At 43.8% G+C, this 16,400-nt stretch overlaps 1 protein-coding gene across 1 annotated transcript in view; it reads left to right on the top strand.

Annotated features, from left to right (window-relative positions):
* snd1 (staphylococcal nuclease and tudor domain containing 1) overlaps window positions 1-16,400 on the top strand; it is a 213,564-nt gene that overhangs the window by 38,797 nt on the left and 158,367 nt on the right. The window contains exons 11-12 of the mRNA XM_074625382.1: window positions 3,460-3,561; window positions 13,555-13,655. Of these exons, the coding sequence (XP_074481483.1) occupies window positions 3,460-3,561; window positions 13,555-13,655 (203 nt within the window). The remainder of the gene's footprint in view (window positions 1-3,459; window positions 3,562-13,554; window positions 13,656-16,400) is intronic.

The following is a 16,400-nucleotide window of genomic DNA, read 5'->3' as shown; positions in this document are numbered from 1 at the left end:
CCCCCCTGCAGCCCTGCGACACTGTACAATCCAGCTAGCGTCATGCCTCTGCAATAGTCAAAGACGATTCCTGAGCTTTAGCTGGTAATTTGGAACGAAGGGAATTTACCCCAAATAGAACAGAACTCCCCCCGAGGATAGTGAGAGCAAACTGTTGTTATTGGGTCACGGTTGAGACATAGCAGTGACTCTCTCCTCTTTTTCTGTAACCTTCCTGCAAACCGCATAACAGTTTAAGGATGGTGTACACAGTCTTGTCTGAGTAATTTAATGATGCTAATGTTTGTCGGTTTATCTCGGGCTGGAGACTGAAGTTGAACTCGGCTCTTTAGTCAAATAATTAGACTTGTCAAGGTCTCTGTTTTCACATTACTCATTAAGGCGGAACAGCCTTGTGTATGTTTGGTTTGATTTGGAGTGGGGCACATTTATTTTCAACAGTTTGAATTGCACTTTAAAGGAACAGTGTGTAACATTTCGGGGGATCTATTAACAGAAATGGAATATAATATTCATAACTATGTTTTCATTAATCTCCTGAAACTAAGAATCCTTGTGTTTTCGTTAGCTTAGAATGAGCCCTTCATAGCTACATAGGGAGCGGGAACACGTAGTCTGTCATTGCTCCGCCATGTTCCTACAGTAGCCCAGAACGAACAAACCAAACACTGGCTCTAGACAGAGCCTTTAGCATTTTTACGCGACCTGATGACCACCATCACTCCATTACTCCATCACGCTTGTTAAACTGCAGTAACGTGCAACACCGGAGTACCGTCAGCCACCGTCTGACTTCCGTTGCTCCTAAAGTAGTGTTATTATGTTAAGGATGGCATCTGAGCGGAAATGGAGAAGTCAGCGGAGGGGTACTCAGTTGGTTGCAATCTGCAACCACACCACTAGATGCCGCCAAATCCTACACACTGTCCCTTTTAACTGTCAGGGAATGCTTAATGTCCGTTTTTGAATAGCACTGCAGCTGACATGGACTCCTTTTGTAGCTTGAAGACAAAGCGGACCAGGCCCATTGTGAAATATTGGACGGTAGTTGCAATCGATTGGCATCATTGATTCTTATGACTGCCCATGTTTTTAGTTGTACCGTTTACTCTCGTCGTCTCATTTTCTTGTTTTCTGACTCTTTCACCTCGCCGGTCTTCGACTTGGCCTCGCTCCATTCCCCGTAGACCTTCTAAAAGATGGAGAAGTACCTTTTTGTCCTCCTTGTCTGCTTCTCCACTCCTTGTGCCTAATTGGCAGAGAGTGCTGACATTTACACTCTTCGCCCTCACTGACATGACTCCCTTTCCACCGTGAAACAGCTTATTAGTTAAAAATGATTTTTTTTTTGGTTTTCCCTCTCCTCTTAGGTTCATGCTTTACTTTCCCCTGTTGAACTTATCGTCTTGTTTCGACCTGTGTCTATTAGAATCCTAATGGCCTCCAAAATGGAGTACTACCCAGTGGGCAACCTTACCACACGGGAGAAGTTTGTGATTGACAGGTCGCTACCGCAGTGTTGTTCGGTCTGGGAGTTGTCCGTGTTTTCGTCTTACAACTTTAACCCTTTCACAGTGTGTTTTCAGTTCACAAGTTAAGTGTAACATATTGTCACCTAAAAATGTCTTATTCAGTGTTCAGTTGTACTTAGCTCCACCCTCTCGTGTCGCTTCTGGTTGCAAAAACCAAGCTGGCGATGGCCAAAATGCCGAACTTGAGGCTTCAAAACGGTAGTCCACAAACCACTGGGTGATGTCACGGTGACTACGTCCACTTCTTATGTACACTCTATGGTACTACCATGAATACACTGTGTGTATAAGCCCCCTCAGGATGCCAACACACCGTCGTTCAGCGTCTGGGAATTGTCTTAATGTACGACATTACGAAAATCTGCCCCGAAAGAAGGATTTCACCGGAGCAACGCCAGCTTGGTAAAAAATGATCCTCATCCCCCAGCAGTGGACGGCTAAGTCCGCAGCTCAGGCACAAAATGCAGGATTCCTGGCTGGCAGTGCTCCTAAAAGGCCCCATCATCCCACCGCAACTGACTTGGTAGGGATGAAAGACCCCGACAATAAGCCCCGGCTGACACAAAATGGAGGACATCGGCTCTTGGCTGAGCGGCGGGGGGATTTCCGCTGGCCATGTGTGAGATTAACTCACCTCCGAGGTTCCATGCTGCGCTGACTCCGCTAGCGAAAGTGGAGAAGGATGCGAGTGAGGGAGTAAGAATAGAAAGCTATTAAACTGACAGTCCTGCCAAGGTTAAAAGAACTGCCTGGTAGATTTGGCAGTTTGCAGAGCTCCTTTACCAGGGCCAATCTGTGCAGTCATGTTGAGACTTACTCAAAATATGAACAGTATTTTGGAGGGAAAAATTAGTGTCACCGGTGTATGATTTTTTTCATCGGAGTTTGTCTCCACATGATTCATCTTAAAGACCTCGATGGAGCCGTAAGCACATGCTCGAAACATAAACACATGCTCGCACACCCTTTGCCCCCCCATGTGTTCCTCTCCACATCCATCAAGCCCAGCTGTGTGCCACACCTGGCAGCTCCAAAACAACTGGAGAGGCATTAAAAATGAATGAAAACCATTTGAAGAGAAGCGGAAATGAGGAATTAATCCAGCCCTGTCTGTTCATTTGGAAGACTTCTGTTTGTATGACAGATAATGACGGCGTTCATAGAAGAGTGTGGGAGGGGCAGGGGTGGCGAGCACACTGGTATTGTCATTCATAGCCTCATTCCTCCTGTTAGCGCCCGTCGTTTATTTTCCCACTGCGTCATTGTCATTTGCCGTATTATTTTCCCGCCCCTACAAAAACGACACCTGTCTGTGTGTGTGTGTGTGTGTGTGTGTGTGTGTGTGTGTATGTGTGTCTTCACACTACAGGAGCAACACAAAACCTCAGCCTCCTTTTGAAAATGCAAATGGGATCTATTTGTGGCCTGCTCCTGTCAGAGAGTGGGTGAGCGTATTGAGGAAGTTTTTGTGTGCAGCTGTTGCGAGTGTATGTGTGGCTACATCTGCACCATGCATATGCACATAGCTCGCCTTTGTGCATCAGTTTAACACAAAGTGTCTTGGCTGTTTGCATTCCGTGTCCTTGGTAACTGTGTAGTTTGATTTTTTTTTTTCCTGTGTGCGAGTGTGTCAGTATTGACAACGAGAGTGTTTGAGGAAGGTGTTTGTGCGACTGTGCGCGTGTGAATTGACGCTGTTCACATTAAAATCATTCAGAGAGTTGAGTCCAGATCCTCCCAGTCGCAGGACTGGGAAAAAGAGGGAACAAACAAGCTGACTGTGTGCGAATCAGTGTGTCTGTGTTTATGTCACGCAGCTTTTGAAAGTGCAATGTGAATAATCTTTCTCTTTTCCCCTCCGTCTTCTCTCTTTTCCCACATCCTCTTCCTGACCCTTCTCCTCCGTCCTCCCTCCATGTCTATTCAGGAGAAGAACAAGGACAAAGACAAACGTTTCCGTCCGCTCTACGACATCCCCTACATGTTCGAGGCCCGGGAGTTCCTAAGGAAGAAGCTCATTGGTAAAAAGGTAAGAACCAGTGAGAAATTGAAAGTTTTTTGGCTCTCTGTGTGTATGTGAATCAAATTGATTTGTCTCTTTTAATAAATTAAACAATAGCCCTAAACAGGGGTTCCTGTACATGCACTCCCCCCCCCTCACCGGTAGCCAAACGCACATTTCTGAAGCCCTAAGCCACATATCTCTTCCTCTCCCTCTCTCAGTTTGAATACCAAGTACTCTCGGTAGATGCCCTGGGGCTTGGTATTGGCCCGGTCGCACCCTTTAAACAAGCAGTGTTGATTTCCCCCTCTTGTGTCTATTGATCTACCGAGTCTGTACACCTAGGGGGCTGCTATGATTTACACACATCTGACCCAGCAGAACCCAGCGCTGAGCACAGAGAGCACTCGAGACACATACACCGCCGCTTGAACATCTGCCTTTTTAAAAATTTGAATAGATGAACTATGAATTCAGGTTGGTTATCGGAGAGACACTTAACTTAAAGTTACTGTGAGGAACTTTTAACTGCTTATAAAACCATACATAAAACCTGCCTAAGTAAATGAGACCATCAGCAAGAAGATTGGCTATTTCTATAAAGTTATTCTTAATGCATGTTGTTACGAGAATGACTGCTAGTTCGGTTTCTGGCGTGTCTAGGACAAGTTCATTCCCTAACATAGTGTGCTATTGAAATAGAAGGCTGGCTGGCCGGCAGCGGGTTCTATTGGCTTACATCAGTCAGCAACAGCGGCTAACACCGACCGCAAGCTCCACACGAGCGGCCACATCAGACGGCGTCCGTACACGGTTCTTGTTTCTCGTTCTTTCTGTGTGGTAGGTGGTTGGTCAAAACAAAACAAAGCTGGAGATAATAGGCATTCAACTCTCTGTGGCAAAAGCTAAAAGTGGCTCCGGTATCGGGTCGAACTGCAGTCAGAGCTCTGGCGGTGGAGGTGGAGAGTTCCACGCCCAGCAGCACCGACGCCACGCTGCTGGAGACCCAGGCCGTATTGCTGGGCCCGGTGGTGGGAAGGTAGACATGGGAGAACCAGAACCAGGACTGAGCGGGACAGGCTGTCAGACTCTGCTGCAGTAAAATGAGAGGTTTTCTAAAGGGATTATGGTGCTCGGAAACACTACCGCTTTTGTCCACAGGGACCGCCAAAATCAACACAAAATGAAAGTTCCTTATAGTAGCTTTAAATAAGGACAACTATTATTGTAACCAGCTCTGTCAAGTTTGCCAACTTTGCCCCACATTTCAAAATAAAGTTTTCAGCGCAACACAGTAGATTGTTTTTACACCAGAGTCCCCTCAGTAAATCAGTAAAATGACGCCTACGTTGTTGTCATTGAACGTACAGTGTCAGTAATGGCACAGGGAGAGAAGGCGGCTGTTGCTCGCAGGCACGCCTAGAGCTGTTGTCCACTGCCTGAGTTGAATGACGGTTTCTGTTTTTCCAAATAGCTAACTCTTAGCAATTGTCAGACTCAGTGGGGCCACATTATAATGTGAACTATGCTGGAAGAGAGATTGGAATCTTTCTTGCAAAAAAAACATGGAAATGCAGTTGAAAGTGCAGCTTGATGGAAAACTGTCAAAATGGGGCATTTATGCACAATCATACTGACAAAATGACTTCCCTAGTCAGAAGTTATCTCATAAATTGAAATACTGTTTTGCAGCCGACTTCCATGTATCAGATTTTGGAGCTTAAAACCTCCACAAATCAATTCAAAAGTGTATTTTCTAAAATCCCCCACCCGTGTTTGTGTTTGGCTGAGAATGTACCAAACAAATGTACAGATTTTCAAACCACAGCACACAGACAATAGCTGGAGCAAATAGTCCCATCTCACCCCCTTTCATAAGAGTTAAGAAACAAAACCAAAAAAAAAAACATTTGCAGTGCAGCCTGATAAACACAAAAACATGCACCCACTCAAAAGCCAAAAAGCCAAGAGAGTTCCTTTTGGCATTCAGCACAGGAGTGAGATTCATATCCCTGTCCCAGCCTCATCGCAGTCATTTTAATCATCCTCATTAATGTTTTTTTAATGACAGAAAATTCAGCCGTGAGCTGGCTTTTGACGAGTGAAGCGAGAATAATGATTCTGCTGTTTATTTGTGGTGTTTGTGTTGGGGGGATAATGAGTGTGTGTGTGTGTGTGATGGGGATACGAGGGCGACTACAGCCTTGTCAAGGTGTAAAAATACTGTGCAAAATATGCCATTAACATGATGATGATGATAAAAAGTGGCTCAGGTTAGTAACACCAACACATAGAATGTGTGTAAAGTACCATATTGGGCTTGTTTATAGAAGTGAATGTGCATTAATACACAGTGGTGTGCATGTAGATGAAGTCATAATACATATATATGGGCCATTTAGAGCCAGAAACAATAAAAATGGAATAAAATAATTCAGTCAACGTGTCTTCTCCATACCATAACAGTTTTTTTTATGTTATAATTGCCCTCGGCACACACATGCACACAGTCTGTGCAGCTTTTATACCTGGTTTGATTCCACAGTATTGCTTATTTAGACTCCAGGGTGTTTTTTTCAGAAGTCAGCTCAGCTAAAATGTTCCTTTCTAAGGCAAATTGTTGTTTGTAGTGTGTATCGGAGAGGAAAGTATGCATGATTGTGCACTTGTCAAAATGAGTTAGCGTCGTACGCGCGGTAAAAGTATGCATGTTTTTTTTTTTACCAGAGTGCGTCAGCGGCTCTGTTTACAATCTGCATTTAAATCCTGGATGATTCAATCACGTGTGGACGGCTCTAAACGCAGGTGGGAGTGCACTCCGTGACGCGTATAGAGAGATTCGATGACTGAGTCTACAGTTGGAGGTGGTGGTCATCAGGGATCTGTGTATCCACATGGAGTGGTGTGAATGCAAATGACACCTAATCAGTGTTGTATTATGTGAAAAGCAAACAAACCTCCAAAGCACAGTCCACTTGGCATTTCTCTTAAAGGTGCAATGTGTAAGATCTGGCCACATGCACCAAACAAATAGGGGTCAACATTTCACCATACTGGGTCCATCAAATCAAAATTTACAATTTATCAGTTATACAAAAAAAAGCCAACTACTAACTAACAGCAGGGCAAGAATATGCAAAATCCAACCAGACTGCTGACACTTTGAGAGCCTGTCAAAACAACACTGCTATCTTAGTATCTTCTTGTCTGCTGTCGGCCTATAGTTTACGTTAGCCATCTGTGTGTTAGTGCCACTAACCGGGGGCGTACGGTCCGGTTACGATATGATAGTTTGTTTGTATTAAATCCAAAGTGGCAGAAGTGAGAAAACGACCCGCGCTTTCATCTCATCCTCCCCACCGAGAGGAGAGCGGTTGATACTCGACAGCTCTGGGGGGGATTGACGCCCAGTCAACGGCCGCAGCAACTCGAATTCAGCCACCACAAACCCCAGCGCCGGGAGCCACAGCGGGCTGGTGGCAGCAACAGAAAAATTGCTGATGCAGCGGGGAGTTGGGGCAGTCCCCGGGATCAGACCCCTGGTGCTGATGTCCTCAGCTGACTGAATTTGAGCTAACTGCTAACGGGGCGTAGCTACGTCTCTCCTGGAGCTGCTGCACGCTCTACTCCAGGCGAAACAGCCTCCCGGCGGCGGGGAAGATGAGGCGAGGGTACGGGACGTTTTCTCGTTTCTACCACTTTGGATTTAATCCAATAGATGAACTATCCAATCGCCTCTCGAGGAGCAAAGTGGTATTACAAGACAGGGCGTGCCGGGGCTAGTCGGTTAGCATATTAATTTCCGATAGACATCTCTGCAACACAATATAGATGTCTTTGACATGTCAGCACTGTATCTTACACATTGCACTTTTTTAAGATCTGCCTAGCTGTGGCGTCACACTTCCCTTCTCCGTTAATGGTGTACGCCACTGTACTCTACATTTCATCAGTATTGAAGTTGGGCTTCTCATGGGTGTGCTTATAGGCTCTCGGAAGTGAGTTAGGTTTAAGTGGAGAGCTCTTGCTCATTTGCCAGCAGTAGCTACACCATCCTCCTTCCTCAATCAGCAAAATCGATAACTGAAGAGCTCTGGAATGTTGCTTCCCTCCCTTCCCTTTTATTGTTGCTAAGACACAAGGCTAAAGCTCTGAATTAAACCCTCTGTCATTGTGCATCATTTTTGTAAAAATAATTGCAAGCCCTAAAATACGGCAGGTTTTTGAAGGTACGAGCATCACCCTTCAGCTGCCTTGCCAACGAGGACGAATTATTTTGGATGAAACGATCACAGGCTCTAGATGGGTGAATGTTTATTTGCGAGTGCTTAACCCTCTGGGTTTTTAATGTTTATCTCTGCTACCTTGGCCTACTTGAGTTGTCAAGTTAGATGCAGGTAGGTGCACAAGTGTACAGATGCATGTTGCACTCCAACAAGGAGAGGAGTTTAGTCGACCCACTTACTGTCATCCTGTCTCCGAACACTAAGCTCTATAGAGACAGATTTGGAGCAGTGAGCATTAGTAGAAGACTCTAAGACCACTGCTTTCCTTGAAATTCTGCTCCAGAGAGCTCTTCTTTTATCTTTTTTTTTTTCCTTTTTCTTTTTCTTTTTCCTCTCCGACACGAACCGAGACAAAAGATTTTACCTTAACAGCGGGGTAATTGGGCCTTGACCCGGTGGATTTAAAAGGGAATACTCTGTCTGGTCTGGGTCTTCCATGAAAAGAAGAAGGGGGAAGAGGACTTGAGTCGCATACAGAGGTGTGACTGCAGATCTCTAAGGTGTACCTTAGCGTCATCTAGCTCAAACTGGACTTGACCAAGGCTAATTGTCCCGTCCAGTCACAAAGTTGAGCTATCAGATTGACCCACAGGTATTCCCCTTGACAATATTCAATTTCAAAGCTCCTGAATTGGGAAACAAGCAGATGTTCCCCTGACTAAACCTTCTAGGACGTGACTAAGCATTAACTACGAGTCTCGGCGTGCCGAGCAAAAGCTCAAAGCCCTAATGCCACCGTGCCGCTTAAGGGGAATAAAGCTACATTAAATGCTTTTTTTTCTTCTATTAAACCCCCTATTCCTCATCTCTATAAGGAGAGTTTGGTGCTTTTGATCTTTTATAAAGCATATCTAATAACCATATTCAAAAGACTGTCTTTTTTCTTTTTTTTTTGGGCCAAGCAGAGTCTGTATTTGATAGCTCTCAGAGGCAGAAAGGAATTGGTGCAATACCTGGTCTGGTCTTTGAAAGAGGGCTTCAGAAGCTACAGGTGGTGATGAAGTCTTGTCTTGTTCACAGCGTCAGATCCAACAATCATACATCCAGGATCAATTTCACGTTGATAGAACTCTTTTGAATTCATCATTTACTTTTTTTTTTTGCCAGCGAAGAGCTTTGTGAGACAAAAGTAGGGCCGGGTATTGGTACTCGGTATCGACCGAAATATTCAATTCATTTTATTTTGATATAGCGTCAAATCATAACAGAAGTTATCTCGAGACGCTCTTCATATAGAGCATGTCTAGACCGTACTCTATAATTTAAAGACCCAACAAGAGATCCCCCATGAGCAAACTTCTTCTTTTGCTTCTTCTGTTCTTATGTAACAATGGCAAGGAAAAACTCCCCTTTAGTGGACAGAAACCTTGAGTAGAACCCAGCTCTCGGTGGGCGGCCATCTGCTTTGACCAGTTGGGTTTGGGAATAATCCGGTACCAAGTACTATCGAAAAATCTCCAGTTAAACGATCTATATTTGTTGGTGTTTAGCCTTTCAAAATCATCATTTTCACTGTGGTTGCGCTCCCACTGGCAGCACACAAAAGGATGCACCTGTATTAACGGGGCAGTCTAGCCGAAATCAAACGAAACTGACGAGTTATTTTCAGCTTTATCCGAAAACCTCAGTAGAAGCTCAGAATAATAATCACTTGCCGCAATAAAAGAGATGGTGTATACGTTTTTGTTTGACATAAGGTGACATTTAGAGGTCGCTGCCATTGAGTAAGTCATTCTACCGTATGTCAAAAAACTTCTTCTGAACTATCTCTTTAAGGTTAGCTAAATGTGCTCTGAGGCATTTTTCCCTTTTCCTCCTTTCTCTCCGTCACTGTACGTCTGTCTGTCTGTCTCCCCCTCTCTCTCTCATATATATATATATCCCCACCCCCATTGAAATGGCAGCGTTTGCATGGTGACATAATCCCAAAAAGCTCGATTTGGCTAACTTTATAAGTAGTGCTTCTTGTGCGCCTGGGTCTCAGCCTCAGCAGAAAAAAAAAGTCCAATGGAAATGTTGCATTAAGCCACTTATCAGGGTTGAGCACATTCGGATAATCCTGCGTGCTCAAAGTGGCTCCTGTTATGCAGCTGCTTGTGTAGTACTGTTAGCGCCAGAGTTTTCCCCTCTCATTGGCGTGCGTGCGAGTACGCGCATGCACTGAGAATGCCGTGTGTGCAATGTGGTATTTGATGCGGTGTGTATTTGTGAGAGTGAGACTCGATTTGGGGTGGGGGGGGGAAGCTTCAGGTGTGTGTGTTCAAGCAGATGCAAAGCGTGTAGACCTAAGCGTCACCGGGTCCCTTGGATGAAAATCCAGATGGGGCTCCCTCTTCTTCCTCCTTCCCTCTTTTCTTCTCCACGTTGTGCTGACCCAGCCTGAGGTTTGTGTCCTTCCAGCACAGCTCACTTCATTAAATGATAGCCAGCTGCGATTACAGCCTGCTAAAAAACACAGCAGCAACTTAAATACCTCTCTTTTGCTTTCTTGCATTTCTTTGCCTCTTCAAGGCTTAGAGGTGTCCCCGAGAACGTTTTTATTCAAACCCGCCGTGATTGGCTGCGACACCTGTGTGCATGCCCGCATGTCTAATGTCCCGTTTTCACAGGTTCAGTATCTCTTTAGCCACGCCGAACCTAAAACCTCCTACACTTTATCAGGGTAAGAAGCCTTTTACCGTGTTCCCATGCTGGGCTATGATTACTTTTGCTCACAATACGACACAGTACAGGTATCCTTGCCATATCCAGCATAAGTTGTCTGTGAAGGTCTTGTCAACGTTGTAATAGTGATACTTGTTACCCGGAGAGATTAGAAGGAGATGCGTTTACGTTTCTACATAAAAAAACCTCTGGCGCTACTTTTGCTTTTTAATTATTGTAACAGTGAATAAAGACCTACCCGGCTTTACAGGAACAGTGTTGTTCCTTAATTATATTTAAATCTCAATCGCCAGGTGATGTGGTGGTTCACTTTTTTTTGTAGACCCCTCTATCTGCTTCTCTATGAAATCGCCTTTTCATTTTTTTCAAAAATTAGATCATATTTATTCAGGGAGTGCCGTTAAACTTTGTTTATAGTCGCGTGGGCCTCCGTAGATGGCTCGCCTGCTACGAGCATGCACAGAGGCGTTTATGCTCAACGCATTGTTCGTTGCAATATGCTCCGAAACGCCAGGCGGTGTACAACCGGAAAGGCTTCCTGGCAACAGTAGTAAACACCGACATACTGCCAAACATTGCATTCATGTACTGTAATTACTACTGTCGCTTACCTCCAAGCCTCAGGTTGCCACTCTTTCCATGAGACCTTTTTTTTTTTAGCTTTTACAAAACGATCTCTCATATTCTTTCACAGCCTGCTGCAAAAAGCCGCTTCTTTCCCCCAGTGTGTGTGTTGCCTATTTCTTTCCAAGAATTTAATGAGGTGACTGTCCCGGCGGTCTCTCAATGATCAGTTGTAAAGACGTCCGTACAGGCGAACCAGCTCGGCCAGTCGTCCCTCGAAGGCATCCGTGTTGAAATGAAAGACGCAGAGCGCGCAGTGGGCGCATAGGTAAAAAAAATTCACCACGCCAAAGACGCAATGACAGGCTTTAGTGACCGTGTGGGCTTCCTGGTCGCTCCGACAGCTTGACGGAATAGCAGCGGGGGGGCGGGGGCTTAGCGAAGGGTCAATCCCGACCACCTCAACTCAATTTAGCAAGCATAGGGTCCGTCTTGCTTTAGTAAAAAGCATCTGTTTGATATTAGTTGTAACTTTTGCATGCATACGCCTTGATACACATACATACACAGCTGTTTTTAGTCCCATGTAGAGTATATAAACACAGAAAAACTTGCACGCATATGTCTGTATATACTCTTATTTACATACAAAAACACCAACAGATACCACACTCCTTATCACTCCCCTACTTTCTAATCCATCCACTTCCTCTCCCCCTCGTCTAATACACAGCTTTGCCTTATCAGGAGATCCGTTAGATGGCCCATGGAGAATGGGCCTGCAACTCCTCTGATCTAACAATCAGCTGGGTCAAAGTTCCTAATCTGTCATCACCTCGCTTAATGTGGAACTACTGGTTTCACAGTGTATGGCATCCTGCATTATATTCTGCGTGTGTGTGTTTCAATTTCCCTCCTCAAATTTGTTTTGTTGTGTTCTCAGTTTCCTACTTCACTTCATCTCATTTGTCTCTCTCTAGCAGCTCAACTTGAATTCTTCCTGTTGTTTTATTGCTTTGCTTGTCCTCTGTTCCTCAATTACCCGGGCCTGGCAATGCTCAGCCATTAAACAGAAATGTAACCAAGAACAACGCAAAATGTTTTTTTTCCCCCCACTTCATATGAATGGCTTCTTTTGAAACTCTTGTCATGTTTGGGCGACGAGGAAATGAAGAGCTTCGACGTGGGCGTGAGGATACAATAATTTCCTTCAACACAATAAGAATGGGTTATTTGCATGGTTACAAAATTTAATGAAATTTGGGGGTGTTTTAAAAGCGAGGATATTGCATCATATTCCATGGCTGAGGAGATCACAAACCGATCCGGATGCTGCTTAGTCGGGATATTGGTGCTATTAATGTACATTACGGTGCGAGAGGGGATGTTTATTTTTGAACTGATGATACAGTTGAGATAAAAATGTCTCATTAAGGTTAAATAAAATTTGTGGAGTTGGTTTGCAGACGCTACTGCTGACCAGCTACTCCTAGTATTTTAAATTTCCTTTTCTCATCTCTATTTCTCATTCCAGATAACCCCCGACACATAAAACTTCATCCAACTTAACTTCCAGTTCCATTTGTAACCCTCCGACACCTTTCATTTTGGTGCTATAGCCGTTTCAGATCCATTCTCTTTTGTATGTAAGGGTGCAGCCACTCTGGCCTCTGAAAACCATAATCCGTCTCCCTTTTATCCTTTTTATTTTCTGTCTGCTCTTGAAAAGCAGACAGCACTTCCTGCTGAACAATATATTACAACACATCCATTCTGCCTTGACAGGAACTCTTTTCTCTCCCCTCGCTCACGTCACCGTGTTCTCATCCCGTCCGTCTAATGACAAGCCCGACGTCGTTCCACGTCCCGGCGGTTGGCGTCTCTTTCATGTCCCTGTAATGGGCCTGTCTGCATTGTCTCTATTTGACTCGTGTCAACGCTGTGACGCTGCGATGCAGAGCCAGATTCCCACATTTTATCCCCATCACACTAGGTTTGACACGTGGCTCTTTAACTGGCGTAGAAGTACGGCTGCATCCCCCGCCGTTCGCTCTGTCTGGGCCACAAAGCAGGCTTTCCCCGTCACATGCCTGTGGATATGCGCACACACACACAGCTGAGTGACAAAATTGTATTTTCAGGGTGGGTGCATTGGAGTCCGTCCCAAGGGAGATTTTTTGAGAACACACAGTGTTGGGTCATTTGGGTTCCATCACTGTTCCCTCTCTCTCTCTGTGTGTGTGTGTGTGTGTGTTGTCCCAAACACCCACAGTGTGTTAATGCTGCTCCCCTGGGGAGATCTACAGTGCTGCCTGATGTGATTCACACTGACTGGGGGTGACCTTGAGAACTGGGACAAACACACACACACACACACACACTCACACACAACTTGGAACACTCCCTATACTGATTATTACCGTAACTAACCGGTGTTGCTTTCAGTTTTGTCTCGGTACTCTTGGCGTGTTTTTTTTGACGTCTTCTCTTGCTTCGCCCCTTTTAGGTCAATGTGACAGTCGACTACATCAGAGCAGCTACCGGTCCAGGAGAGGGCACCCCGGCATTCTCAGAACGCACCTGTGCTACAGTCACAATCGGCGGCATGTAAGTAACACACGTCATACCACATTATACTTTCATTCTCCTACAATCTCTGAACCCATCGGCAAGGGGGCTGTATTTCTGGCGTTCCCTGTGTCGCCAGCGGATATCCAGGCCAAGACTTCCTCTTCTGTGCGCTGCTCATTGTTTACAGTCCGATTTAGCAACTTGCAAGACTGGAGCTGGGAGTTGACAGACGACGTGTACAAAAATCTGCAAAATCTGTTTATTATAGAGATTAATTCTACTAATGTTGCTTTTTTTATAAAACGGTCACTATATCCTGACAGTAGTGCATGAGACAGGTAATCTGTTAAAAAAAATTCATGTTCCTCTGCGTCCTCCTAGCACTCCTAATGGCATTTGCAAGATTTGAATGTGTCCGAAGGAAAACGACCAATCAGAGAGCGGGCGGTGCTTGCTTTTGGCTCGACTGTTTTCAAACATGGTGGGCCGGGTCACAAACGTTCTCATTTTACAGCTAAACTGTACACTGAAATATGTTTATGAAAGCATTTGAAATAGGCATTACAGTAACACAATCTTGATTCACATTTGATCAGCGCTGCCTAGTTTGACCGGTTCAGTTTGAGCTTCGGGTTGACAGCTGAGTTGAAAACTCCTCTGCTCTGATTGGTTGTTTTTCTTCGGGCATGGTGGAAACTTGCAAATACCATTCGGAGCACTAAAAGGAAGGCAGGGGTGATTTTCACAGATGATCTGTCTCATGTACTACTGTAAAGATATAGTAACAGTTTGACGACAAAATGTTTTTAATTAAAGTTATAGACTGTAGATTTAAGACGAGCGCGCTGCATGAATGAAACACTCCCTTTTATTTCTGTACTGTTTGTAGTACACCTTACCTTAACCTTCCAGTTGGAGTTTGTTACAAATAAGCAGCCCTTACTGGCAGATTACACAGTGTGTAATTTGTCAGTGCAAAGGACTTCACTAGTACATTTCATTTTATTACACCAGCTGTCTGCCTGTGTAAAACTTTAAAAGTTTAGTTCATCTGATTTAATCAGAATTACACAGAATGATCATTTGTAAATGCTCAGAACTTGTAATCTCACCGTGAATCACAAAGTAACCTGAAAGTGCTTTTTTGGTATTTTAATTTTCAGGGTCGACTCAGTGCAAGCAATTATTTTCTATCTACAAACACCGCTTTGAGGGAATGTGGTTTATCTGTTTGAAACGTGTATTTTATACAGTACCGCAGATGGATATGTTATTAAACTGCTCGGAGGTTCAAGTTGAATCAAAACCAGACAGAGGAGCTTTAATGCCACTCGAAATTAACCATCAGAAGTCCGTTCTCACCCAAAAAAAAACAGTTGAAAGCCAAACTTATCTTCTGGGTTTCTCTGTCTGTATTACTCTGGGCTTTATGGCACAAAGCACATGGAAACATTGATCCCTCTTCATCATCAAACCAACAGCCTTGTATCTGCGTGCGTATACAGAGGTCAAGACCCGACCTCATGACCCGTCAATTACAACCCAGCATTAGCCAACTGCTCCAGCCGCTCTGCTCCACAGATAACAGTTGGCTCGGCCCCCCGTGGACGCTGAGGTCAGGGGGGGGCGAAGCGGTCAGGTTTCGACCTTGTGTGACCTTGTCTTGTATTATTCACAATTTCCCTGCTTGTGGTTAGAGTTAATGCTCAGTAGCACATATTTTGGAAGAAACCGGCTCTGCTTGAGACTTTGTTGGAGCCTGTTAAAGTTATAAAGTCATGCTGTAGTCAAAGCTGTGCAACGGTGATGAGGTTAAGAAGCAGACAGGAAGTCCTCCATGTATGATATCCCATACCAAATGTGTCTAAATTTAGATAATAATATTAATAATAATAATAAAAATAATAATAATAAGAATAATAAAAACAAAAATAATAATATTGTGATAGTAGTAGTAATAATAATAATAATAATAATAATAATAATAATAATAATACAAGTCAAAATAATAATTAAAATAATATTGTTATTCGCATGTGCAATACTGACTTAACTCAACTGTGCAATACTCTGTCATTAATACTGCATTTATATTGTACATTTAAAAAATGATTCTTATTTAATTAGTAATTCATACTATAACTTAATATATCCCACTTCTCAGCATTTTGTATTTACTTATTTGCCCTGTGGTTATATGTTATATAATGTATGTCTTTATTATACATATTTGTACATATTTATTATATTCTTATTTTTATTTTTAATTATTTACTTATATTTCTCTACATATGTTGTAGCATTATGTACATAATTTGCACGTTATTTACTCCTTTATTTCTATTTGCTTACATTTCTTTATGTTTATATAAGAGCAACTTAAACGTCCCGATTTCCCCCTGGGGATCAATAAAATATTTCTGATCTGATTGTGATAAAGATAAACTTTGCTATCTGCAGGCTCTCTGTATTTCCCTTTCTTATTTTGCCTTCCAGTTTAAAAAAAAAAAAAATCAAATTAACAAGTGTTGATGTAGGTGTAGAAAAAGGTCAGTGACAACATTTTATTGGTGACAACAAAGGCTGTAATGTTGTGTCAGGTTCCATGCCTGCAACATGACAGGACAGACAACTGCGCTCACTGACACAAGCTCACTTCAGAAGAGTTTACTTCCTGTCCCTTCGTTTCTTTCTCCCACACTTCAACCAGAACACTGATGTCCGAGGGCTACTCGCCACTAAGTGCTGCATTAAGTACAACAATACTCCCCTCTTTCTGCC

The sequence above is a fragment of the Sebastes fasciatus genome, chromosome 23 (genome assembly GCF_043250625.1).
Source record: "Sebastes fasciatus isolate fSebFas1 chromosome 23, fSebFas1.pri, whole genome shotgun sequence".
Classification (NCBI taxonomy): domain Eukaryota; kingdom Metazoa; phylum Chordata; class Actinopteri; order Perciformes; family Sebastidae; genus Sebastes; species Sebastes fasciatus.
This window is presented reverse-complemented; position numbering and strand designations above follow the sequence as displayed.